At 32.0% G+C, this 27,884-nt stretch overlaps 1 protein-coding gene across 8 annotated transcripts in view; it reads left to right on the forward strand.

Annotated features, from left to right (window-relative positions):
* HERC1 (HECT and RLD domain containing E3 ubiquitin protein ligase family member 1) overlaps nucleotides 1-27,884 on the forward strand; it is a 191,018-nt gene that overhangs the window by 77,235 nt on the left and 85,899 nt on the right. For 7 of the 8 annotated variants that reach the window (XM_074294868.1, XM_074294867.1, XM_074294875.1 and 4 more), the window contains exons 22-32: nucleotides 2,198-2,369; nucleotides 5,734-6,046; nucleotides 6,494-6,614; nucleotides 9,111-9,162; nucleotides 16,611-16,879; nucleotides 17,500-17,715; nucleotides 18,522-18,642; nucleotides 19,496-19,733; nucleotides 19,870-20,063; nucleotides 26,884-27,039; nucleotides 27,215-27,321. In XM_074294868.1, the coding sequence (XP_074150969.1) occupies nucleotides 2,198-2,369; nucleotides 5,734-6,046; nucleotides 6,494-6,614; nucleotides 9,111-9,162; nucleotides 16,611-16,879; nucleotides 17,500-17,715; nucleotides 18,522-18,642; nucleotides 19,496-19,733; nucleotides 19,870-20,063; nucleotides 26,884-27,039; nucleotides 27,215-27,321 (1,959 nt within the window). The remainder of the gene's footprint in view (nucleotides 1-2,197; nucleotides 2,370-5,733; nucleotides 6,047-6,493; nucleotides 6,615-9,110; nucleotides 9,163-16,610; nucleotides 16,880-17,499; nucleotides 17,716-18,521; nucleotides 18,643-19,495; nucleotides 19,734-19,869; nucleotides 20,064-26,883; nucleotides 27,040-27,214; nucleotides 27,322-27,884) is intronic. The other variant, XM_074294873.1, reaches the window with a different exon arrangement.

Genomic DNA, 27,884 nt, shown 5'->3' on the forward strand with positions numbered 1-27,884 from the left:
TTCCAGAATAGATGAAATCTCCACCAAGTGTCTTTTTTTTTTTTTTTTTTGTTTTTTTTTGTTTTGTTATTTTTGCCAGTCTGATGAATTTGAGGAGGAAACTCAGAATTGTTTCAATTTGCATTCCTTTTATTAGCAATTTGAATTATTTTAAAATATAGCCATTGAGAGCTTAAATTTCTTCCTTTGAGAACAACTTGTTATTTGATCATTCATTTATTTGAAAAAACTCTCATATGTATAATCAGTTCTTTACATATATAACTGACCTTTTATCAGAGAAACTTGCTAGAAAAATTTTTCTCAATTATTTTCCTTCTAATTTTAATCCTGTTGATTTTCCTTTTAATTGTAACTATTACATTTATTTTGTTTTTCCAAAACCTTTTAAATTTTAGGTCAAACATTGACCATTTTAATACCTGTCATACCCTTGTTTGATCATGAACTTTTCCCCAATCAAAAAGTTTTTTCTTCCTTGTTTCTCAAATTTGATTTTCATGTATATCTACCTTTAGGTATATACCTGATGTATATATACTTTTATATCTAAGTGATGTATCAATGATGCAATTTGTATCATAGCATATAATATGTTGGTCTTAATCTAATTTCTGTCAAACTACATTCCAGTTTTCCCAGTGCTTTTTGTTGGATAGTGAGTTCTTACTCCCAATGGGTGTAATCTTTGTGTTTCTAAAGTCACTATATTATCTGTCTTTATTTGCTTCTGAATATTGTATATATAAACTCCTTAACTGATCTATTCTTTTTTTTACCTGCTATCTTTCTAGCTTTATACTTATATGAGAATTTAAAAGATTAAATCCCTCTTCCTCTGAGGTTTTCCTGTTTCCTTCATATAGATAATAATTATTTATATATGATAATAGTAACATATATAACTTAAGCAATATTGTTCAAAATATTGTTATTTATATATGGGCAGTTAGGTGGTATAGTAGATGGAGCACCAGCCTGGGAGTCAGAAGGACCTGAGTTCAAATTCAAACCCAGATACTTACTAAACTGTGTGACCCTAATTGCTTCAAAAAATTATTTATAGAATTCATTACCATTCTTTCAGACCCATCCCTTTTTTGAAATTCCATTTTTCCAAACTACCATCCTATTAGTCTATTAGTTTGCAAATTCTATTTCATTATCAAATCCTTATTCTTATACAGTTGCCATATTTTGTCTTTATGATGTTTCCCTCCCCCCATAATATCTTTATGTACTTCTCTCCACTCAAATTTCTGTGACCCTAATTTAGCCTCTCATCACTACTCACTTGAATTTTATCGCGGTATCTTTTCATTTGATCTTCTGGGCACTCAAGTTGCTCCTTATTGTACTCTGTCTTTCTTATAGCTGCCAAAATTATTTTTGTAAAGCACAAGTCTGACAATGTACTTCTCATACTTGAGAAACATCAGTGGTTACCTTTTATTCCCTTGAGATCAAATATAAATAGCTTCATTTGACATTTTAAAACCCCTCAAAATTTGATTCCAACCTAACCCAGACTTGTTATACCTTATTTTGCTGTCATTCATTTGTTGTCATTTACTGTCTATTTATGAATGAATCTCCCTCTTCCATCTTCATGTTTTTTTGTCTTGTTGACCATCATGGCTGATGTGTATTCTCTGCCTCTTAGAATCCTGTGTTTCTTTAAAGCTCAGCTCAAGGACTGATACTTTCATGAAGTTTTTCTTTAGTTGCCCCAGATGTTAGTGAATTATTACTCTTTCAAACTACTTTGATATCTTCCCTCCTTGCCCCATTCTTAGAGATAAATACATGTTGTCTCTCATGATGGTAAGCTCCTTAAGAGCAAGAGCAGGGATTACTTTACTTTTGTCTTTATGGGTCCAAAATTTCACAAATAGGAGGCACTTAATAAATGCCCATTTACTGATTCATGTAAAGTCCTATTCATTAAAACTGTTTATGGTCTGTCTAAATTTTATCTTATATTCTGTAGATGAGTTTTATAGTAACATTTTCTTAGCAAAAGTAGGAAGAAAAATATACTTTTACTTTGGAAATAATTTATATTTAGATATTTATAGTAAAATGTGTGCATTATTCATCTTAGTATTTATCCAAAAATAAAAATGATATCAATACTATATGCTTAGACTTAATGAAAATTGTTTTCATTATGCGATTACTAATGATTTTTATCAAGATTTCAGAAAACCAAGAATCTGTAGACACTGATGCACAGGAGCATTCTTTTACTCGAACCATTGATGAAGAAGCTGAGATGGAAGAGCAAGCAGAGAGAGATAGAGAAGAAGGACATCCAGAACAAGAAGATGAAGAAGAGGAGAGAGAACATGAAGTTATGACAGCTGGTAGTAAGTACAATTTACACATACACATAAAATGTTATACTTTGAGTTTGTTAGTGCTTGATCTTTTTAATAGCAAATTTTTTCAACTTTTTATTTAAAAGGTGGTAATACCCTAGTTTTTAATTATGATCTTTATTTTATACTAAATTGAAAATAATCTTATGTACATTATATGAAATGATATAATAGTTATAAAAAGTGCCTTTGTGTGCAGAAAAACCCTGTGATTAATTTTAAATACAACATGGACCTTGATAGGTTGGTTGGTTGGTTGTTGCTCTTCATTCTCGAAAAGGACCAAAATGGCATCACTAGGTTGGAGTTTAGTTACTATGTTTCTGACTGTGGCTGATAACCAATATGTTCTGCTACAGGTTGAACACAAATAATCCCTATTAACATTTGGGGTGCCTTCTCTAACTTTGCACAACTTGCAATTCTCTTGAGCATTAGCTTTGCTCATAGGACATGGCACCTTCCCTGATGAGGGCATGCCATGCTGGAAGGTTCTATGCTAATCTCACCCATGTCATACAATCAATTCTGTAGAGAGCTAGAGCTGAGCAGATGCACTTGGATAACCTAGCACTTAAGGCTAATTACCAATTGGACAATTCTCTATTACCACATGTTTGGAGGATGACCCTACTTAAATATTCTGTACTGGCTGGATAGTTGGGTGTGGACAAAGAAGGGGAAGTGAGATCAGTGGGTGGAGTAGTAGGAGGAGGAGGATTCATTCTTTCTGGGATAGAGAGAGAGAGAGGAAGTAGATATGGAGATTGCTAGATCTAATCCCCTGACTGTGACCCCAAAAGATCCTGACTCTGGCTGATTCTAAGATATCCAAGGGTCCCAACACAATTCTAAAGTTCTAAGAGGAGACCTTGAGAATGTCCTTATATTGCTTTTTCTGACAATCTTGTGAGCACTTACCCTATGTGAATTCTCCATATTTAGTCTTTTTGGCAAACATACATTTGACATTTGAACAGTATGGCCAGCCCAGAGGAGTTACACTTTCTGCAATACAAACTTTATAGACCTGTGCAACTATTTACATTTAATCCATAGCAGTCTAGTGTTAGTTTAATCTTACTGTTATTCATTTATAGATCATTTGAATATTGTCAAGGACTAAATATGTTCTGGATCACCTTTTTGAAACTTCCTGTTTTCTTTCAAATATACAGTTTTAAAAGCTCAGAAATCACACATTTTAAGTTTTGGAAAGCTTTGCCATTCAATGTAATTTCTTATTGAAGGTTGTTACAACTTGTGTCATTTTAGATCCTCTATGATAAACCTTGTGGGAGGTAAAAATGCCTTGCAGCCTTGTAAATTCTTGTATAGTGGGAACACATTTCTTGAAAACACACTCTTCATGGTTCTGTAAGAAATTACCAGCAGGATGACTTCAGAAAGGCCTAGAGAGACTCACATGAACTGATGCTGAGTGAAATGAGCAGGACCAGGAGGTCGTTGTATACTTCAACAACAATACTGTATGATGATCAATTCTGATGGATGTGGCCTTTTTCAACAATAAAATGAACCAAATCAATTCCAATAGAGCAGTAATGAACTGAACCAGCTACACCCAGCAAAAGAATTCTGGTGGGAAATGAACTACATAGAATTCCCAATCCCTCTTATTTTTGTCTGCCTGCATTTTTGATTTCCTTCACAGGTTAATGGTACACTGTTTCAAAGTCCAATTCTCCTTGGGCAGCAAAATAACTGTTTGGACATGCATACATATATTGTATTTAACATATATAACATGTATTGGTCAACCTGCCATCTGGGGGAGAGGGGGTGGAGGGAAGGAGGGGAAAAACTGGAACAAAAGGTTTTGCAATTATCAATACTGAAAAATTACCCATGCATAGTTTGTAAATAAAAAGCTATAATTAAAAAAAAAGAAAGGAAATATATTCTTCATGAAAACCTGGTAGCTGGTCTTCTTTCAACTGTGTAATATGTATAATCTTTTTAAAAATATATTATTTTTATTTTTTAATAATAATAGCTTTTTGTTTTTCAAAATACATGCAAAGATGGTTTTCAACATTCACCTTTGCAAAACCTTGTGTTCCATATTTTTCTCCCTCACTCCTCCTTTCCCTACACAGCAAGCAATCCAGTATAGGTTAAACATGTGCAGTTCTTCTAAACATATTTCCACATTTGTCATGCTGCACAAGAAAAATCAGATCAAAAAGGGAAAAAAATGAGAAAGAAGAAAACAAGCCCGCAAACAACAACAAAGGTGAAAATATTTTGTTGTGATCCACATTCAGCCCCCATAGTTCTCTCTCTGGATGCAGATAGCTCTTTCTCCCTGTCACAAGTCTGTTGAAATTGGCCTGTATCACCTCAAAATATGTGATCCATGTGAATGTTAAGTTGCTTTCCATAGGATATGGAATCATGTATGTTACGTGGTTTGCCAAGTGAATAGATTTTTTGGGGCATTTTTAAATTTTACAATCATGAATATTTTTAGTTGCTTCTAATAATTAGACATTTAAAGGACAGTTTCAAAGTTCTTTGAAGTATGTTAGGTTTTATGTAACCTAAAATTGTATGCATGCCATTTAGACTTTTGCTAGGAAATGTGAAAGAATTTATGTTGAAATTAATTGGCTATACCATTCATTGGACATATATCACTTATTGCTTGGTAGTATTAACTTACTGTTTTATGTGTTTGTTTTTTTTCCTCCCACATTACAGATTCCTTGATGGGAAGCAGTCGTGTTATATGTTATGGTTCTTTTTTTTTTTTTTTTTTTTTTTTAGCCTAACTTTTGGCATGATGGTTTCCTGTAGTAGGCACTTAACCAATATTTGTTGATTTACTGGATTATGATTATATGGGTAATAGAACATTAATAACTTTGCATTTTTATCTATACCAATCTTTTAAAAATCATCATTGACAGGAACTTTGAATAGGTATTAACAGATCCTCACAAGATAAAAACTGTTTAATTATAACTTGTTACATGTCAGTTTCTCATTACATTTTATAACTTAACCCTTGATATAAAGGCATTAATTATTTAAGTAATTTTGATAATGTCTTTTAATAATGCCTTTTAGCTAACTCTTTTAGAGCTTCCCAAAGCTAAATTGTCTTATTATTCCTTCTAGCATATTCAAAACAGTATAAAAATAATACAACACAACTATGGATAATCAATTTTTGAAGAAATAAATTTTTTATATGATTAAATAGCATGGTATTTTTTAAAGTCTCACTGAGTGTTTAGTCCACATGTATTTACTATTTTTAATGTAGTTTTCTTTGCTTTTATTCCCCTATGTGTTAAGACCTTGTTTTTGTGTTGCATTATTACAGAAATCTTTCAATGTTTCCTATCAGCCCGTGAAGTAGCACGCAGCCGGGACCGAGATAGAATGAACACTGGGGCAGGGTCTGGGACTCGTGTTGATGATCAGCCTCCTCAGTCTCAACAGGAGCGAAGGGTCAGCACAGACCTTCCAGAAGGCCAGGATGTATATACTGCTGCATGCAATTCTGTGATCCATCGATGTGCCTTGTTAATATTAGGAGTAAGTCCTGTTATTGAAGAGCTTCAAAAGCGAAGAGAGGAAGGACAGTTGCAGCAACCATCAACAAGTACCTCTGATGGGGTTTTACTCATGACCAGGTAGGAAGTGCTAGAAGTTAATTAGCTTCTTTTTTTTTTTCCTAATGACTTTTTAAAATGTAAATTGAACTTCTGATTTAAACATAAAGATAGGGATGAATTTGGTTGTATTGAATTTGAAATGTCTAGTCAGTAACAGTGACTTACACCAACAAGTAATTTATGAGTTGAAGATTGAACACTCTATCATTTTAGATGTAGCTGAGGTGAATAGGAATTTACTTCTATCTCTAGGCATTTTTAATAGTCAAAAGGAGAAGAGCAAGTAAGTTATTATTTTGTGATGAAAAGTCGCTTTTATTAATGAATAGCCAAGATTTTTCTTAGATAGACAAGGGATCCTTCACAATTAGTATATTGTCTCTGTTGTTAATACTATTTAATTTTACATTCTCACAATCTCAAATTGAAAAAAAATTTTTGTGTGTGTGCACATGTGTGAGGCAGGAGTGAAAGTCTTACTGCAGAGAGCCGTTCAGTTCATGCAAGTCCAAATTATAGACTGATTAAATCAAGGAGTGAATCCGATTTATCTCAACCTGAATCAGATGAAGAGGGTTATTCACTGGTAAGTGAAAAAAACTTTTTGTTATCCTTGTTTCTGCAAAGAGGATATTTTTGTCCTCAAAATGTATTTTAAGTAATACAAAATTTTGGATATAGTAAATGTTGAGTAAATTTTTAATAGATCTATATAAAGGTTGTATCACTAGAAAACTTAACCTTCCTTACACAAATTGAAAAATTTATAGATACGAACATTTAAGATATATCAGCATCTTGTATTTTATCCTAATAGAGGTGAACAGTGGCACTAATACTATAAAATTTTATTTGGCATACTTCTATTTTATAAGTAGGAATATTTGATTATTTTATAGAATTTCAGATAAAAGAATGAAGCAATTTGCTGAAGTCCTTATAAACAAGCTATCTTTCTTCCCCATTTTATTTAACTTTTCCATCATAACTTGTGTTCAAGTTTTTGGGTTTTTTTTTTTTTTTAACTTTCTCTACAACATGCTGGAAATGGACACAATTACTTTCTAAAAGTAATTCAAAACATTAGTCTGAGACAAATTGCCTTTAATATCTTTGTTTCTAGTTTATACTTTTCCTGGGATTAAGAAATGTAAATTAAAGTAGGTAAGAGGCTTTTAAAAATCTTAACTGAACAAAACACATGGTGCAAATCTAAAATTCCATTTCCTGACATTTGAAATTAATCGATACAGTACTGTTTCATTTGTCTTGCTTTATTGAGGAATATAGGATGGCAAAGTGGTGGTACCCTGAATAGGGTCAGAATTTGAGATAGGAAGACTCATTTTCCTGAGTTCAAATCTGGCCTCAGACATTTACTATGACTCTAGGGCAAGTTGTCTGAGCTGGAAAAGTAAATGACAATTTCAGTATCTTTGCCCATATGGAGTCACAAAGAGTTGGACATGATTGAATAACAACCAAATTGAAGAATATAAAATTCTGAATAAGAAATTTTCCCATTCAAAGGAATCTTAATCTTAAAACTTTTATTGTTAAAAGAAATCTTTTTAAAAAATTAATTCTATATATAAAACCTATATCAAATTACTTATTTTAGGGAGAAGGAAAGGAAAGAGAAAAAATTGGAACTCAACTTTTTAAAAAAAAATGGTAAAAGGTTTTTTTTTTACATATAATTGGAAAAAATAAAATGGATTTAGAATGTCAACACATTGAAAAAAGAAAAAAAAAGAATCTAAAAGTAACATATTTATCAAATGAAAAAGAAATTTATCTCCCAGAATTTATAGATGCTTCCAAAAAGGAAAAAATAAGAGCAGAAAATTCTATGCATTAGAGAAAAGTTTCACTCTGGAAAGGGATGATACTTTTTGGTTACTAGAAATATCATTTTTATTTTATTTTATTTTATTTTTTTTCTTTTTCTGAGGCTGGGGTTAAGTGACTTGCCCAGGGTCACACAGCTAGGAAGTGTTAAGTGTCTGAGATCAGATTAGAACTCGGTCCTCCTGAATTCAAGGCTGGTGCTCTATCCACTGCGCCACCTAGCTGCCCCCGAAATATCATTTGTAAAAAATTTACCATGATATATTAATATTGTCAGGGGTTACTGAAGTATGTAGGAATGTTTGCCTCTATACTAAAGGACTTTTGCTTTCAGCTATTTTCTATATACCCTCTACAAACTTTCAATACAATGTGGGGAGATGTCTCTTATTTCAGACAGAGAATGAATGTATCTCATTTTTTCTCCAGTGTCATTTTTTATCAATATTGTCTGCTTTTCTCACTTTGGCATTACATAATAGGGCATAATTGAAGTTGCCAGAGAAAAATATATATCTAAACTATATTTCTAAAATTTCACTAGTTGGAGATTAAATTCAGAGGTCATTTAAAATTTGTATGCCATTGACAGTATAAAAGTTTTCAATAATTTTCTCCTTAATGTCAGTTACTTCATTTAAATTGATTTTTTTCTAACAATTTGCAGAAATCAGTGGAAATTTTCAGGGGTCAAGGATAGCAGAGAAACAGACAGATATAATTTTAGCAAATAATCTTTCTCTTAAATTCTTTCCATAGTAACTTAAATGATAGCTTTGAAGCCAAGAAGACCTGGCTTCACTTTCTATTTTTGATACGTATTCTAAGTGATTATGAGCAAGTTAGATAACCTCTCAATAATCTTTATTAATTCAACTCTTTGAGACAGCTGGAGAGTTCATATATCCAATGAAATTACAAACCTTCACTTAGACTGGAGAAATGCCCTTATTGTGATAGAGCCTGAGAAGATGCTGAGAAGTCAAATAAATGGGCATTTTATGACATGTTTCCATTACAGGCCTTGGGGTTTTTAGTTCATCATAACTAGAAAGCTATTTAGAACCTTTCTAGGAAATTTGGATTACCACAAATCTGATGTAGGGCATTATTGTTAGTGTCTTATTTTTTTCTCCCTTTAAAACTCAGATTATTAAATCTTCAGTCACTAAATTGAAAATTGCTTTTGATTTCACAATTGAAAATGTTTTGTTTTCCTTTAACTTTACAGAGTGGAAGACGAAATGTAGATTTTAACTTGGGTTCTTCTCACAGAAAGAGGGGTAAGTATCAACATTTTAAGTATTGGATCAAATTATGTATCTGTTAATAAATCTTTATCCTACTCAAGAATAATATAAAATATTGTTTTAAAGCAATAGAAAAATTAGTTTTGAGTGTTAAAAATCTTTAGCCATGAATAACATTCAGCATAACTTAAGTGTATCAATTTCTAGTCATTTTGGAGGTGCTGGAAAATTCTGTAAATAGTACTTTATTATTCCTTATTCTTGAGGCATAATTCATTGTATGTAACTAAACCTTTTAACCATATCATAGAACTTCTAAAGCGGCTTTCCAGAGCCTGAAAGCTCCCTTTTTAAAATATTTTTTGCCTGGTATCTTTAAAAGGTAAAGCTAATGAGATATAATTGGTACCTATGAGATTCCCCATCTTCCCTTGAATTAAGAAAGAAGTTTCATGCGTAAGCCCTCCTTAAAACATTTAACATAGTAGATAAATATATAGTTAATTTTTGTTTAGCTTTGTGAATGGAAACAAGAATAGATCAGTGATAAGAGATAAGCCAAGAAAATGATCATTTGAAAAGCAATTCATAACATTAAATTATCTTTATTCCAGTATTTTCCCAAGAATTCCAAAGAAACTTCCAAGAATTTCCTAATCGAGACTTTTCTTAAACCTGTTTGTAGTAATAGTCTAAACAAGTTGTGTTGGAAAATTTTTTTTATCAGCAGTGTTCTTTTGCCCATATATTTCTTCATTATAGTTTCCAAAATTTTTAAAATTTTAAAATGAAATGTCTCCTCTATTCCCTTCTAAAATTTTTTTCCATGTAGGTGCATGTGTACATATTTGCATGCATACATGCATACTTATACACATACACATATACTTGCATACACACACACACATACACACAGACAGATTGTTTTAGGGGAGACAGTGGAATACAGTGGAAAGAGCACTAGCTCTTGAATTAGAAAATCTTATTCTCCCTGTGATGGTCACTATTTTTGTGATCTTGAGCAGGTCACATAACTTTAATTGGAATCAATTTTCTTGTCCGTAAATTTGAGAGGACTGAACAAGTAAGGGTCATATCAAGTGCCTTCACAGTCTTGATTTAGGTTCTATGATTTTTTGATATAGTAAATGTCACTTTTTACCTAGATTTAATGTCTGTTAAAAACTAGGTAATGAAAATTTTTTTTTTTGGGGGGGGGGTGGTGGTGGTAAATGGCTTCCTTTAGAACACATTATGCAACTCTTATGTGGAAAAGTAAAGGAATTTAATCCTTCTCGAAATAAGATTTTAAATTTCATTTTTATGTCAAGTAACTTGAACTACTACATACTTCTCAGCAGGATTATATAGTTCAAAGTGGAGGAATAGAGAAGAGTATAGCATTCTTGAGAGAAGGTAGATCAATTAAGATCTAAATGAATGTTATGGGACAAAATTTTTCTGAATTTTAAAAAATAAAATGTCTCTATTACTTAATAGTGTTAATTTTAAATATTTAAACTAATTATGCTGATTCATCTTAGTCAGACTATTTATACTGATTTTTGTTTGCAAAGATAAATATCTAATAATAATGGCCTGCATTTATATGGTAATTTAAAGTTTGCAAAGTACTTTAATTACATTTTCTCATTTGAAACCCAGAATAACCCTTTGAAATAAGTGATTAGTTATATTATTACTCATTTTACAAATAAGGACATTAAGATTGAGATTTAGAAAAGCAAAATAACTTGTCCTAGAGTAAGTACTATAGTATATATGTTTGTCACAATTGGGACATAAGTGAGCTTTGAATCCTGATTTCTTTTGACCAGCAGGCCTTCCACTGTATTGTGCTGCTTCTGGAATGTCTGGAAAGGCAGAAGGAAAATTAACAAATTATTAACAGTTATTTTTCAGTATTATATATATCCTATCATTTGGGAATTTAGATTATAATCTTTTATTCTATGAAAAGCATGTTGGAAATTAATTCACATTAAATTGTACCACATTTAGTGATGATACTGCATCTTGGAGAACTGTCTTAATGAAAACAGTCTAATATTTGATAAAGTTGATCTGAGATAAAATAGTATAATAGAAAGAAATACTGGGTTGGATTCCTGACTTTGTCCCTTACCACTTGTGAGACTTGACCTTGATTGGACTTTGATTTTCTCATCAGTAAAATGTGGCTTTTTGATTAGATACTTTCTAACGGCCCTTATAGCCAAGATATTATAAATCCCATCACTGGCATATTTCCAAGTAAGAAGTGCTTACTTTTAATAGGAAGTCAGTTTTCTTTTTCAGTGTTTGCCATTTGCAAAGCTTTGACTCTCCCTACCTTTAAGATGTTGTGGTTTTATCACATCAGCTCTTCTTTGGTTATTGCAGTTATAGAGCATATACACACACACACACACACACACACACACATACATATATATACATATATATATATATATATACATATATATATATCTATATATATATATATATCTATTTGTCAGATCCACTTGTAAGTAATTGAACCTGGGCATGGGCAGCATACATATGTTTAGAGTCTTTTAGAACTATTAAAATCTTTTATATTGTTAATTCTGTATCTGATATAAGCATAATAAACAGACTTCAACCTATGAAGATAATATGTACATCTTTCATTTTTTAAATTCCTCCTAATTTTGAGGGTGTGTGTGTGTGTGTGTGTGTGTGTGTGTGTGTGTGTGTGTGATGTCCATGTAATCAATCTCCTTGCTAGTTATATTTCTTTTGAAAATTTTTTTGTAGGACTACTAGATGTATGAATTATAATTAGGTGACTCCTGTATTTAGATAATGTTGATCATTAACACATTGTCATACTTTTTTTGCAAATTGATCTATTCTGCCTGATTTCTGCTACTATTCTGTGATCTAGGTTAAGTCCTCTTCAGGGACTCAGTATTTTTCATCTGTAAAATGAAGTTGTTTGGTTAAGTTCTAAATCATCCAATGTCATAAGGTTCTCAAATATAGGCTGAAACTTTCATAGTAAAGAATAGTGAAGAAAAAATTAAGAAGCAGCATTGGTGGGATATTTTTTTGATTCTCTTTTGTTTATTAAGCTCCTTAAATTTAGTAACAAAGCTTTGTTAAGATTAACTTTGGAAATAATTGTTTTAAAATCTGTACTATTCGGTATATCATGTATGAGTGATATACCATTTTAACTATACGTTTCAAGTTAGCGTTGTTTGAAGAAAGAAAAATATAAATATTGTCTTCTGTATGAAATGTTTCCTTTTGTCTTCTGATTCTCGTGTGGTAGTGTACTTACTCCTTTTTGGCCAGTTGAGCCCCAGAAAAAAGAAGAGCTTCAAGCAAGTACATGATGGCATGTTTACTTTTTTCTCCTTCTAGCTTGCCTACATATTTTATGATATGTAAAGTATGTATTGCAGCCGTGCCACGTTCATTTAGAAAATTTCATTTTAGGAACTAAGTTATAAGGATAAATAAACAATTCAGTTATTCCCCACAAAATTTTTAAAATCATGGACTTTTTTGCATTGTATTTTCTTATGTAGTGGCAATCTTATAAATTCAGTGTGCAAAGATAATTGGGCTTGGGGCCAAATAACATTCTAGAAATTTTTTGATACAGCTTTTCATGCCAGATTTTTGGGTAGCCAGTTAAAAAACCACATCAGATTAACTTACCTGATTAATACACTTTTTTCAAAAGATTGAGTACTTTCCATATTGTCTTTCCATGTTTGTAGGTTTCAGTTTTTAAAAGCATTTTTGGTTAAAAAGAGAAAGTTGTTAAATGAACATTTTTCATTTTCATTTTGCAGCTTTAAGATAAAACATTGTTCTTGATCTTTCTTTTACTTTTAATAGCTGTTATTAGAATTATACTAGATTCTTCCTCTGACTCACTAAAAAGATTAGATTTTGATCTTTGTTAGTTAATTAAAATTTTCAGAGATCTTGATATCCTATATACTGTTAATGTTTGTTATACTTTATAATTCACTGATGTTGAAAGTTGAAATTTCCAACATTGGTTAGAAAAGGACAAATTAAGAATACTGCCTAGAATTCTAAGGATCATTTAATTTCTCTGGTTTCCAATTTCCTCATCTGTAAATTGAAGTCAATCAGTAAAAAATATTTATTAAGCTTCTGTTAGGCTTTGAGCTAAATACTAGGTTTACAAAGGGTTAAAAGACAATCTGTCCCTCAAAGATCTGACAATCTAATGGTGTAGACAACAAGTTTCAAACAAAAATGTACAAACAAGCTATAACATAGAATTTAAGTAGGAAATGAGAGAAGAAAAAGTACTAGAATTAAGTAATGTTGGAAAAAACTTCCTATAGAACAGGGTTCTTTTCTCACACTTTTTCCACTTGACCCCTTTTCACCTGAGTTATATGTGACTGGGTATATAGGTATACAAATCAAACATTTGCTGATAATAAATCATAATCTGTGACCCCCACATTTGATTATAAAACTCTTCATGGCGTCTTGAATCACAGTTTAAGAAACTGTGCTATGGAAGACGGAATTTTAGTTGGGACTTAAAGGAAGATAGGAAAGCCAGTAAGTGGAAATAAGAAGGAAGAACACTCCATGAAAGTAAGAGAGGCAGAGAGAATTCTTGGAATATCTTGGTCAGGGATCAGTCAGAGGCCTTTGTCACTGGGCTGAAGAATACATGGCTGAGAGAAGATTGGAAAGGTTGGAAGAGACTAGGGTTATGAAGAGTTTTGAATGCCAAGCAGAGGCTTTTGTATTTGATCACAGAGATGATAGGTAGCCATGGAAGTTTGTTGAGGAAGGCAGTGATGTGGTCGACGTTTAGAAAAAAATATATTTTTGGTGGCCGGATGGAGGATGAGTTGTAGTGGGCAGAGGGCTGAGGCAGGCAGCAGGCTATTGCAGTGATTTGGGCACAGAGCGTTGAAGGCCTGCACTAGTGTGGTGACCTTGTCAGGAAAGGAGGAGGCAAATCCACCAGAAGTTGCAAAAGTAAAATCAACAAACCTTGGCAACAGTTTGAAGGGGGGGGGTGTTGTGAGGGGTGAGAGGGGAGTAAGGAGCTAGAAGCCTGAGGAGTAGGATAATGGGGTTGCCTTCTGTAGTAACAGGGGATGATGAGTGATTGGGAAAGATAATGAGTTCATTTTTGGACAAGTTGAGTTTAAGATATTTCTATTGTTCATTCAGTTCAAGATATCTGAAGAACAATTAGGAATGTGAAAATGGAGGTCTACAGATATGTTGGGGAAGGATTTGAGAATCCATGGGAGCTTCTGAGATTACCAGTTATATAAGAAGAGTTAGCAAGGCATTCAAAACTCTTCATGAGATGAGATTGAGGGGGAGAAGAGGGAGCCCACAACAAAGGGCCTGATTGCTCCGTGCTCTCTCTTCTATGAAAAAAATGAAAAAGTATTAACCATGTGGAAAGTACTCTGCTAAATGCTGGGGATGCAAAAGAAAAATGATTCATTCTGTATCTCAAGGAATTCTAATTCTAATGATGAGAAAGACTCATATAGATTTTAACTACAGGATAGATAGAAAAATCCAGTGGTCCTTAGCATGATACTTTAGTAAACCTGTATGAATTTAAATGTAAATTTTTCTTATGTACCTTAAATTTATCATTAGATAATAATGTATGTGTTAGAAAATTGAAATTCTGAAATTTGTTGAAAAATCAAATCAGAACATAGATAAGGGACTAGAAAAATATTGCTCTGAATTTTGGGATAGAAGAAAAAGGAATGTATTTTTTTTGTGCACATTCATAGCATTATTTATCCTTTATTTGTTAGATTATATATTCATATTAGTTCATATTTTCACCCCATTATTTTCTCATTTGTAGAAATGTTTAGCTACATAATAAAAATTGAGTTTGCAAAATATTTTTTTAACTTTTTTATTAGTAAACAACTTGTAATTTTTATTTGTTCTTTTCAAAATCTAGAAAGCAATTAATTCTTATATTACAAACTAGTTACTTGCAATTGAATGAAAATTATATCAGGATGCACATAAATTATTTGAAAATAATTTTTAATACTTTTTTCAAAAAAATTGTTGACACATGAATGTTGCTAATCTTTATATAGAATTTTGAACTTCAAATGACATTGACTCACTTCCTTTTGAAGGTGGTGAATTAAATAGTGTGAAGATAGTTTACCCTATGTCTCAAATCTTTTCCATGTAGTTATGGTAACAAATACAACTTATGTATTTGCCTCTTGCATTTGTTGCCTTTACATGCATTCCTAATGGAAAAATGTGGTAATATTTTGAAATTAATTCTGCAGCTATAATAATTTGTATAGACTTTAGGGTAAATTGACACTTTGTACAAACATTAAAATTGATGTTGGAAACCTCCATGACATTTTCTCTTGTGCTCTTGAATTTTAACATTTATTTAAAGTCTACTTTACGCAATTTAAGAATATATTAGAAAATGCTTAGTGGTAAAATAAATGGTGTTTTCACTTAGTATGTACATTGTCCAATCACTAGATAAGCACAAATTGTGTCATGGTAAATCTTTTATAATCTTGACTCTGAAATTGTTATTTGCTGGCCACAGATAGTATTTTTAAAGTCACATAAATAGAAATACATTATATGCAATTAACTTAAAATGGATATTCCATGTATAAATTAAAAAAAAAAAAACCTGACACATGTCTTTTTTGTCTTAGTTTTATTCTTCACTCTTCATTTTTTTAGTGCAAAGCATAAACACATATTGGGCTGTTTTATCCTTATAAATGATACTATTATGAAAATCCTTTCATTAAAGCAGGGTCTTACCAGTATGTCCAAACTTCGTGTTTCCTTTTGGACTGGATTTTCCTTTATTGTATTAATCTTTGTTTTACTGAACTATACTAGAACCAATTAGGTAAATAGAATGGTAGCCTTGGAGTCAAGAAGACTCAAGTTCAAATTGAGTTGTAGATACTTACTAACTTTGTGACCCTGTGCAGGTCATCTATCCTCTGCCTCAGTTTTCTCTTCTGCAACATGGTGATTATAATGGCACCTACCTCAAACCTTGTTGTGAGAATAAAGTAAAATGTTTGCTAAGCGCTCTGCTAACCTTAAAGCGCTATGTAAATACTATTTTATTTAGTGTTCTGATTTTAAGCTAAACATTTTGAGAGCAGCTTTGGTCTTTTTCTTTTGTCAGCTTTTGCTATAACGCTTATAAGATTATACAATAGTACAAGCAGGATTTTTTTCTTAATTTATTACATTGCTGTAGTCTTTATTTTAATTGAAGTTGCTTGGATTCACTGAATGCATGCTTTTGTTTTTAAAACATGACTATCCATTTTTCACTGGTTGTTATAGCAGCAACCTTCAGTCCTTATCTAGTTTCAGAATATGTTTATTATATACTGAAATTGATACAAACTTATTATTTGTGCATGTAGGACCTGTACACAGTCAAATGGAACCTTTGAGTGACTCCTGGACCCACCTGAAACACAGTAGAGACTGGTTTTTTAGCTCCTCTTACTCATTTGAATATGACTTTGACCTTACTAAGGCCCTTGGAGTTCATACTTTGATTGAAAATGTTGTCAGCTTTGTAAGTGGAGATGTGGGGAATGCCCCAGGTTTTAAAGAACCAGAGGAAAGTATGTCCACGAGTCCCCAGGCCTCAATCATTGCAATGGAACAGCAGCAGCTAAGGGCAGAGGTAAAATGTCTTGATTTTCTTTTCAAAATTAATTCTGTTTTGGATTTTTGAAACATGAGGTGAACTCCGGCATATAGAAAACATGCCTTTGCTCCCATCATTATGATTTTAACTAAGTAAAAAAGATAGCAATTTATTTAAGGATTGAAACTTAAAAGCATGACTTTAGTAGATATTTGGCTGAATATTTAATAAAAATGAGACTTCCCTGATTTAATGGATACTGATTTCTAGTTATGGGAGTATATATTGGACTATGGAGAATCTAGCCAGTATATCTGAATAAAAAAGGGCAGAGTAATTGCACTATTAGAATATTATCTAGCAAGAAAATTTTAGCCAGAAATATTCCATTTTGCCTACCTTGGGAAAGCATTTTCAGAGCTTTCTTAGTTGACTTTTTCTCATATATAAAGATAAAATGTTTACAGATCTTTGTCAGAAAGTCTTTGGTGAAAATAGTCACAGATGTGACAGTGAGAGCTATTGTTATGGAATAAAATAATTGAAATGTTAGAATTAAAAATAAAATACGATAAATGACTTATTTTATGACTTTACCTTGTTGCTTTGTTTAGTGAAGAAACTTAAAATCTCTTCATTTTAATCTGTTTTTAAAGCTTCGCTTGGAGGCCCTTCATCAAATATTGGTTCTACTATCTGGAATGGAGGAAAAAGGAAGTGTACCCTTAACAGGAAGCAGGCAAGGATCAGGATTTCAGTCCTCTTTGCTCCTCACATCAGTTAGATTGCAGTTTCTAGCTGGATGCTTTGGTTTAGGAACAGTAGGACATGCAGGAGCGAAAGGAGAAAGTGTGCGATTACATCATTATCAGGTATGAGGCAATTTATGTCTATGTCCTTAGAATAAGTATTAATTTTGCTTGTGCTTTTTTAAAATCTAGTTTTATAATCAAATTTTATATTTTCTAAAGTAGAAGTTTGAATATATAAAATATCATCTGAGTTTTCCGTAGTCTAAGTGGGTAGAATTTTTAGAGGAGCGTTTTAGTATATTGTATTCTAATCTTTGCAAATGATTTTCCAGTCTAAATTTATTTGGGCAGAGGTTTTCTGTTTGCATATGACTATGGATATATGTGTTTTTGTTTTTGTTTTTGTTTTTGTTTTTGTTTTTGTTTTTGTTTTTGTTTTTTTAGCATGGGGAATTATTCTTAAAATCTCTTGAGAAGAAACATTAAAGACAAAATAATTGGGGAAAGAGAGACAACCTGAGTTAGGAACATTCAAGCTAAAATCTTACTTCCGACAGTTTAGACTCATGATTCTGAGGGAACCATTTAATTTTGATGTTCTAGCACTTATCAGTTAACTCTTAGATTATGTGGAAACCATTCCCACAAAATTTTTCTTCATTAAATAAATCTTTTAGACATTCACATATTCGCAAATTGTAGGAAAGGAAGAAATCCCAAGAAATGTTGAAAATGTGAAATTAGATAGAATTGAATTTATATATTTTATGATAATGTATACACATTGTTTATATTCTCCTGTTTACAAGCTTCTAGAGGCAAAGCAAACTGTAAATAGTCTGGGTAACAAATGAACAATGCATTTTCTACAAGGTAGGGATTAACATTGCTATTAACAAAGAGTACATAAATTATTTTTAACTTAGGATGGTATCAGAGCAGCTAAGAGAAATATTCAGATTGAAATTCAAGTGGCTGTACATAAGATTTATCAACAGTTGTCTGCAACTTTGGAGAGAGCCCTACAAGCAAATAAGCACCACATTGGTGAGTAAACTGCCTGTGAAACTTCAGATGCAAATGATAGTTGGTCCTAAGTTTACAAATGTGGATTTCCTGACCATCATTGTAACATTAGTGAATGAATTTCTAAGGAAACAATTTGTCTGAATGCTGCATTCCTCAAATAGAATTGTTCAGGAATATTTATTAAGCTTCTTCTGTGGGACAGACAGTTAAAGGCCAAAATGTTTAGAATACAGAGGACTTAACATTATTTTGAAGAAGGCAAACATTTACATATATAAGTATGTGCAAAAAAAGATCTAAAGTACTGGAAGGAACACTAATTGTTCAGTCAACAAAGGTTTCATCTAGAAAAGTGGCATTTGATCAAGATCTTGAAAGAGAGCTGGGAATTGTAAGAGATAAACATGAGGAGGAAGGCAGTGTATTCCCAGCATGGAGGATGGCTCCTGCAGAGGCATGGTGATGGAAAATGGGGTGTGGTTGATGAAAACTGTAAATAAAAAACCCTAAAAATGGGTGAAGAACAGTAGCGTAGTAGGGCCAGAAAAATAAGTTGGGGTCATTTGGATGTCAAATGGAGGAAGTCATACTGAGTGAGAAGGAACCAGCAGAATTTTGTGGAGAAGTGAGGTGCTTTACAAAAGTCACTTTGTTAGTGTATGCTCTTTGAGAATAGGGACTGGTTTTCATTTTGTCTCTGAATCTTCACTGCCTAACATAATAGTGCCTTACATATAGTTGGTACTTAGTAGTAATTAAATATTCAATCACTAACTTGTAAGAAAATTAACACTTTATGCTTTATGAATTTTATACTTTTCTGTTTTCATCCTCAGGGACTACCATCTAAACTTTTTATCTTGTTTTTTAGAAGCTCAACAGCGTCTCCTTTTGGTAACAGTTTTTGCTCTGAGTGTTCACTACCAACCAGTTGATGTTTCTTTGGCAATTTCCACTGGTCTCTTAAATGTACTGTCACAATTATGTGGCACAGACACTATGCTAGGGCAGCCTCTGCAGCTGTTGCCCAAAACTGGTATTTCTCAGCTTAGCATAGCTTTGAAAGTAGCCAGTACAAGGCTCCTACAGATTCTGGCCATCACCACTGGGTAAGAATTTTTCTTTATTGTGCCTCATTGTGGCCCTAGCTTTTCCTAAATTATATTTGCATATTCTAAAGTTTTCTTTCTTATATTAAAATGTTTTTCAACTTGCATTTATTGTTTCCTCTGACCTCTTCCTTAGGACCTATGCTGACAAACTGAGTCCTAAGGTAGTGCAGTCTTTGCTCGATCTTTTATGTAGTCAGTTGAAGAATTTGTTGTTACAAGCTGGTGTGCTACTTATGGTTTCCTTTGGAGAAGGGGAAGAGGAAGAGGAAGAAGAGGAAGAAAAAAAGGTGGACCCTTGTGGAGATATTGAGAAGAGAGACTTCAGAGGTATCTTGCTAATCTTAAAAAAAAGTTTGATTGATGTGTTTTGTCATGATATCTCAGTTGATTTGTGACTTTATTCAGATTGAATCCTCTTTTGTAACAAAGTAAAATAACTAAACAAAAATATTTTGTACAGAATTCTTATCTGAATATGTGTACTTTATTCTGTTTTTTTCCTTTTTTTAAGCCATTTTTAAAAGTTCAGCTTCTATTTAGTGTAATCTTTTCATTTTTGTTGTCTTTGAAGTTATTGTGCTTATTTTTCTCTTGATTTACTTATTTTACTCTGTACCAGTTCATACAGAGCTTCCCATATTGTCTCTGAATTCCTCGTGTTTGTCATTTCTAGCTGTACAATATTTCATTGCATTGTTAAAGTCATTTTTTTTTCAGTCATTCCCCAACTGATACATAAAGCATACACTTTATTTCCAGTTCTTTGTCATCATGCCGAATACCATTGTGATTATTTTAGTATACATTTGGTCTTTTTTTTTTTTTTTTTTTCCCTGAGGCTGGGGTTAAGTGACTTGCCCAGGGTCACACAGCTAGGAAGTGTTAAGTATCTGAGACCAGATTTGAACTCGTGTCCTCCTGAATTCAAGGCTGGGGCTCTATCCACTGCGCCACCTAGCTGCCCCCATTTGGTCTTTTAAAAAATTATTTGTTACATATGTCCAATGATGGGAAAATACTGATTCAAAGGGCATGACCAGTTTAAATATTTTTCTTGTATAATTCCAAGTTGATTGATATTAAGAACTGTTGGATCATTTCACAATTCCATCAATAGTGCATTAACTTGTCTTCCTATATTCTTTCCAAAATGAACTATGTACATTTTTTCATCTCTACCAATTTGTATTGAAATTTAAATTTTGTTTTAATTAGAATTATTCTTAATGATTGAAGTATATTTTTACATATTCATTTATAATTTTCAAAGTATCCTTTGAAAACCTTTCCTATTCTCTAATATTTATCTCTTGGGAACTAACTCTTCCTATTACTTACTTTTATCAGTTCATTATTTTGGATGTTAGATTTCTATAGTGATGTTTGGAAATATTTTTCCCCACTCCATTTCTCTTCTGTCTTCATTGATGTTCAAAGGCTTTAAATCTTATTTAATCACAGTTTTCTATGTTTTTTTCAATTACTTGTTTAATCAAGAATTTTCCTTCTACCCATTGTTGTAAAAAGTACCTGATCCTTTTATCTTATTATATGATAATTCATACTCTTGTCATATATCCATTTTGAATTTATTGTGATAAATACTGTGTCAGTCTTAATTCTAGTCCCTAAATATCTGATCATGACATCTTCAAATAAGGATTTTCATAATTTTTACCATTTTGTTAAATCATCATTTATCTAGTACTTTTTCATCCTTTGCTCTTATTTGACTTATTTGATATGGTAATTTTTATTTACCTTTCTTGAACTAAAATTTTTTGCTGTTGATGGCATCTTTTTTTTTAACCTCAACTTCATTCTCTTTTTAGTGACTCTTTCCATGTTAGCTATAGAATATACCCAGGTCTCTCCACTTCTTTCAAAATAATATTCCCTTCACTCTGCAATTAGTTCAAGTGATTTCATCTTTCTTCCTTTTTTTTTTTTTTAAACTAACAAAAGTTCTTGGTTCAAATTCCACCCTTGTCATTTAATACTTGTGTGATCTTGGGCATATAACAGTTTTTCTTGGCTACCTCATTTTCTTTACCTATAAAATGAAGAAATCACACTAGTTGGTCTCCAAGATTCAGTCTAGCCATGCTCAAGTTACTAATAATCTTTTCATTGCCACATCATTTCTCAGTTTTCACTCTTTTTTTGGCCTCTCAATTTCTTTTGACATAATTGGTTCTTCGCTTTCCCCTTAATGTTCTTTTTGATCTAGATTTATGTGGCATATCTTCCCCCAGTTCTCCTCTTATTTATATGACTATTCCTTCTCAGTTTACTTTACTGTCCAGTTTATGCTTGCTAACTTTGGATGTTCAAAAGAACTTTTCTTCTTCCTCTGCAGTATTTCACTTAACTTTCAAGGATTTGGTTATGATCTCTATGCTGATGATTGATGATTGGGCATCTCAAGCTGGATGCTCCGAAGACATTTTTAAACTTTATCATGTCCAAAATTGACCTTGTTATTCCCCACAAAAAAATCTCCATTTTTTCTAACTTCCTTGTTACTTTTGAGGTTTTTATCATACTCTTAGTCTGGAGGCAAACTCATAAGTCTCACCCATATACATTCTGTTGCTACTGTTAGTTTTACCTTTTTTTTGCACAACACTTGTACTTATGTCACAGGGCTGTTATGAGATTCAAGGAAAAGAATATGTGTTAAGCAGTTTGCAAACCTTAAAATACTATAAAAATTCAAATCTATTTGACTATCAACAGTAGTTATTGTTATTATCTATGTGTCTAACTAATCTCCAATCTTTAAAACTTTTGAAACTCCTTTAAATTTTTGAATTCCAATGCCACATTACTAACTTCATCTTAAGTGATTAAATATGTTTCATATCCAAAACATAACTTACCAGCTTTTTTTCTTAACCCTATCCTTACTCCATGCTTTTCTGTTGTTGTTTTTTTTCCCCCAAACTACATACTTTTTAGTTACTTGACTCTCTTCTTTCTCCAGTTTCTATACAGTTGCTAAATTTTATCTTAGTCTTTCTCCTTGATTTACTTCAAGATATCTTTTCTATTAGTCTCTTTCATATTTTATTTTTCTCTCTTAAAAAGTTTAGTGTGATATCTTCTTCCACATTACATGAATTGCTGAATATATTCTCTGCCTACCTGATGAGCCTTCATTTATAACAAAGATTGAAGTAAAACTGGTCAGCAGAAATATTTACTTTATTATCTGATAGCATATATAATATTACACACCCATAATTTTCCCCCTCATTTCTTTTGGTGAAAGGAGGAAGATAAATTTTCTCATCTTTTGCATAGAACCACACAAGATCACCATCCTATCATTACTTCTCCTATGCAACAGTTTAATAGCTTCTTGATTGATCTCCTGTTTCCACTGTTTCTCCTTTGGAATTTATCTCATAGCTGCCAAAGTAATCTTTCTAAGACACATGTCTGATGAAGACAATAAAAAACTTTTAGTAGCTATGCATTCCTTCATTTCTACCTTTCATAGTGCTTTATCTTCTAAGGTAGCTCAGTTGCTGTGTCTGAGAAATTTTTTCCAGTCATATCAGTTATACTTTCCCTTTCCTCATATTATTTTGTGTTTACTTATGTGTATCTTCTTATTAGCGATTGATAGATGACAAGCATTTTTTTAAGGACCTACATCATACTAAGTGCATAATATAAGGATCTCATTTATTGAATATATTGAATGTGAATATTTCATATTTATTTAGTCCAATGCCTTGTATATAAAAGATATTTAATATAATATGTAATATTATATTAATATAAAATAACATATATGTATATAAAATATGTGTGTGTGTATCCTGAAAATGAGGATGTAGATAATATGTTAATTTATGCTTTTTGCATTTTTCAGTGAATTTTTGTACCTCTTTTACTAATTAGCCAATTCTGCTTTTTAAGGGGTTCTTCTCTTCAATGAATTTTTCTTTGTCTTTTTGACCATTTGATCTTTCTTTTTTCTTCAGTATTTTTCTGTGCATGATTTACCAAGGTGTTGACTCTCTTTTCATGATTTTCTTGTAGAAATCCTATTTCTTTTTTTTCTGATTTTTCCTCTACAGCTCTTATTTGATTTATTAAAAAAAAAAAAAAAAACCAAAAAAAAAAACTTTTTTGACTTCTTCCAGGAATTCTTTTTTTGAGGCCTCAATTCACAATTCACATTTTTCTTTGATAATTTATATGTAGCAATTTTGATTTTGTTTTCTTCTTCTGAGTTTATTTTCCCTGTTACTTTAGTATCTTTCTGTGAGCGAGATTTTTTGTTTTTTTGTTTTTATTTGTTTGTTTCATTTTGGGTTTTTTTTGTTTGCTCATTTTTCCAACCTAATTCTTGACTCTTAATTTTATGTTAAACTTGGGTTCCACTCTGGAATGTAGGGGAGAACTACATCCATCTGAGGATAGACACATTTTCATTTCTTCCAAAATGGTATGATTTAAGGAGAGGTGTGGTCACTGCTCTTCTGTCCTGTATGCTGTGACCAGAGACCCTGCTCCTTTGCAGTTGTAGATGTTCTAGTGTGCTAGTGTCTCTCTTCTACCGGGGGATTGTGATCCCTACCTCCTTGTCATCTATAGGTTGATAGCTATGAAAGCTCTCACTGCTAATTTAGTTGTTCCTAAGGCCTGCTGCTGGCTTGCTGGTCACAAGCCTGCTCTCACCCCAGTGAGACAGACCTTTTTCCTGCCACTTTTCTAAATTGTCTTGGGTTGGAAAACCTGTTTCAATCTGCACTTTTATTGTTTCTTTTTCTCCAGTTTTCATTTTAAGGTGTTATTTTAAAGTTATTTGGAAGGGAATTTGAAAGAGTTCAGACAAGTCCATGCCTTTATTATGCCATCTTGACTCTACCCTTGACCCTTTCTTTGTTCTGTTCACTTCATTTTGCATCAGTTTATATAAGTCTTTCTAGATTTTCCTCCAAACCAGCCTATTCATAATTTATTAATTTTACGTACTACAACTTGTTCTGACCTATTTTTGTACATATGGGTTCTTTTAGTTTTTCTTTGTTCTCTTTGGAGGACAGTCCTAATAGTGGTGTTACTTGTAACTATTTCTTGGAGATAGTATTCTTGATAATAAGGCATGATGATTTTTGAGTAGGTTATGACCCTTTGACGACTTTAATCTTTTTAACTTGAGGTATGTTTTCTGACATTTTAATTTATAATTTCCTCTGCATTCATTCACATCAAAGTACAAAGTATATGTCATTTTGGTTTGGATTATTTTGTAAAATTCTTCATAAACTTTCTTTAACTTTTTATCTGTGCAGTATTTTCAATGGTTCTTTTTGTTTGTTTGTGTTTCTTTAAAGTACTGCAAAATAAAATCATGTGCCCCTGACTTTGGTGCATAGTGCATAGTGGAGACAACTCTGCCCACTCCTTTGTTCCACTCTCCAGAGAAAACTCTGTTTCCTTCTATTTAATTGCAACTTTTTCTTGTCTTCCTGTTTGATTTATAGTAAGAATATTAATATTGATGGTGTTCAGTTCATTTATTAATAGCATCCTAATTGGCAGAGTTTACTTCTCAAATAAAACTAAGTGACTTTAAAAAAAAAAACCATTTTGTTAATTTTCTCTCTCTTTTTTTAAACATCAATGATATTTCCCTACCTACCTCTAGAACCTTTTCTTGTGATGAAGTAGTCAAGGAAAACACATTAACATATTGCATATGTCTGAAAAGTTCTTATTTTTCTGCACCTGTTGTCCATAACCTCTTTGCTAATAGATGATAAGCATGCTTTACCATGAAAGTCCTTTGAATTTATCTTTGGGTACTCCACTGATCAAAGTTTGGAAGTTTTTCAGTGTTATTTTCAGTCAGTCAATAAGCATTTATTAATCGCCTATTGTGTGCCAGCTTGTGTTCTTTGAGCAAATGGTTCTGATAAAAACATATTATATCATTCTTCAGTTGAGGGGCACCCAATTTTCTTTTTAGTTCTTGGTTGTTATAAAAAGTGCTTTTATGTTTCATTTTGTGCAAATGGGACCTTTTCTTCTGTCTTTGACCTCATTGAAATATATGCCTATCTTAGTAATTCTAGACGTAAGAATGCAGTTGAGTGATTAAGTATAATGCTAAATTCTTTTCTGCTACATGTGTAACCAATTCAACAACAACAAAATGTTAGTATCTGTCTTCCCAGGGACCTTTTAACATTCCATCATTTTTTTCCTTTTGTCATCTTTGCCAATCTGATGGATATTATTTGAAACCAAAAATTATTTTAAGTTATATATTTCTGTCATTTGTGATTTGGTGGAATCTTTCATGTGCTTATCAATCACTTGTCTTTCTGCTTTATAAAATTGCATCATCATAGTTTTTTGACCACTTAGTTCATTAGAGAATGGATGTTCATGATATGTATTTGTATACGTTCTGTATATCTTGGAGATCAGAGCTTAATCAGAGATTTTTGCTATGAAAATTTTCTTTTTAACTAGTTGCTTTAATTTCACAGATGTAAAAGCTTTTATTTTTATGTAATCATATTTTATCCTATATTAGCATGTTTTTCCCTTAGTTATGAATTCACTTATTATTCTTAGTTGTGCAAGGAACCTTTTATTTTTTAATTTTTTTATGATGTGATTTTTATATTTATTCCTTTTGGAGATTAGTGTTGTATATAATGTAAGGTATCATTCTAAGCCTATTTTGCTTGAAATTTCTTTTTTGTTTTCCACAGTTGTTACCAAAAAAAGATTCTTTAATTTTCTGGTATTTTGTGTCCTTTGTAAAACATTATATAAGCTATTATACTAAATTGAAGTTTTGGTCTGCTTATCTGGGCTAGCCTGTTGATCAATTTTTATTATTTTTTTTAAACCAATACCAAATATCTTTGATAATAACATTTTACTAGAACTTGGAATTTAGCAATACTAGGGTCCTTTTCCTGCTTATTTTTATTTCATAGTTTTCCTTGGGATCTTTTGTTCCCCTAGAAAAATGTTGCTAATAGTTTTCCTACTTTGGTAATGTAATTATTTGATAATTTGATTAATATGGCTGTAAATCATTATTTATAAAATTGTTTTCTTTTTTCAGATTTGTAATGATGTAATCTAAACTTTTCTTTTAAATCTTCAGCTGTACTTAGAAAACAGCATGCAGCAGAACTACACTTAGGGGACTTTCTAGTTTTTTTGAGAAGAGTTGTGTCATCAAAAGCTATTCAGTCAAAAATGGCTTCTCCAAAGTGGACTGAAGTGCTTCTTAACATTGCATCTCAGAAGTGTTCCTCAGGTATAACATAGGCTTAAAAATACTTTGTATTGCATATTTGTCTCATTCAGATGTTGACTATATTTAATACTATTGGATAGATAATTTAATTTTGAGAATTTTCTTGAAAGAGCTTAAATTTTCTCTCTAAATTAAGATCAAATAGAAAATAACACATTGGTTTTTTCTTTTTCAGGTATTCCACTGGTGGGTAACTTAAGGACCAGATTACTTGCACTTCATGTCCTTGAAGCTGTATTACCAGCTTGCGAATCTGGGGTTGAAGATGATCAAATGGCTCAGGTCTATAGTTTTAAAATCATTCTAAAACGTCATTTATAATATTCCAAAACAGTGAATGAAAATCAATCAAACATTTATTGCTTACGATGTGCCATCGACTGGGCTAGACTATAGAGAGCTATTCCCTACTTGTGTGGAATTTATATTTATTGAAATGGATATATCAGTTACATATAAAAATATATACAGCATTAAAAATGTTAGTAAAAATCAACTACAGATCATACATGATATTTGCATAACTTCGTATTAAAATAATATAGCATAACTTTAGATTCTCATATTACTTTGTCCATTCAGGTGTCCCTAACAGATAGTAGTAGAGGGAGATCAAAGGGAGTAGGTTCCTTCAAATTGAGCATACCAGTTTGTTATGAAAATCCGAACATTTAACAAATGTAAGTTGAATTGAAGACAAAGATAGGAGCATGTGATTCTCTGTTGAGGGCAGAGGTACTGAAGGAATCATGAATCAGGTTCTGCAAAACCTGATTTATCTTAGGAAAGACGAGAGTGCCTTCAGCTGTGCCTTTTGGTGGGAGGAGGGGCAGGCGGATAAGTGT

Source organism: Sminthopsis crassicaudata, chromosome 2 (assembly GCF_048593235.1).
Source record: "Sminthopsis crassicaudata isolate SCR6 chromosome 2, ASM4859323v1, whole genome shotgun sequence".
Classification (NCBI taxonomy): domain Eukaryota; kingdom Metazoa; phylum Chordata; class Mammalia; order Dasyuromorphia; family Dasyuridae; genus Sminthopsis; species Sminthopsis crassicaudata.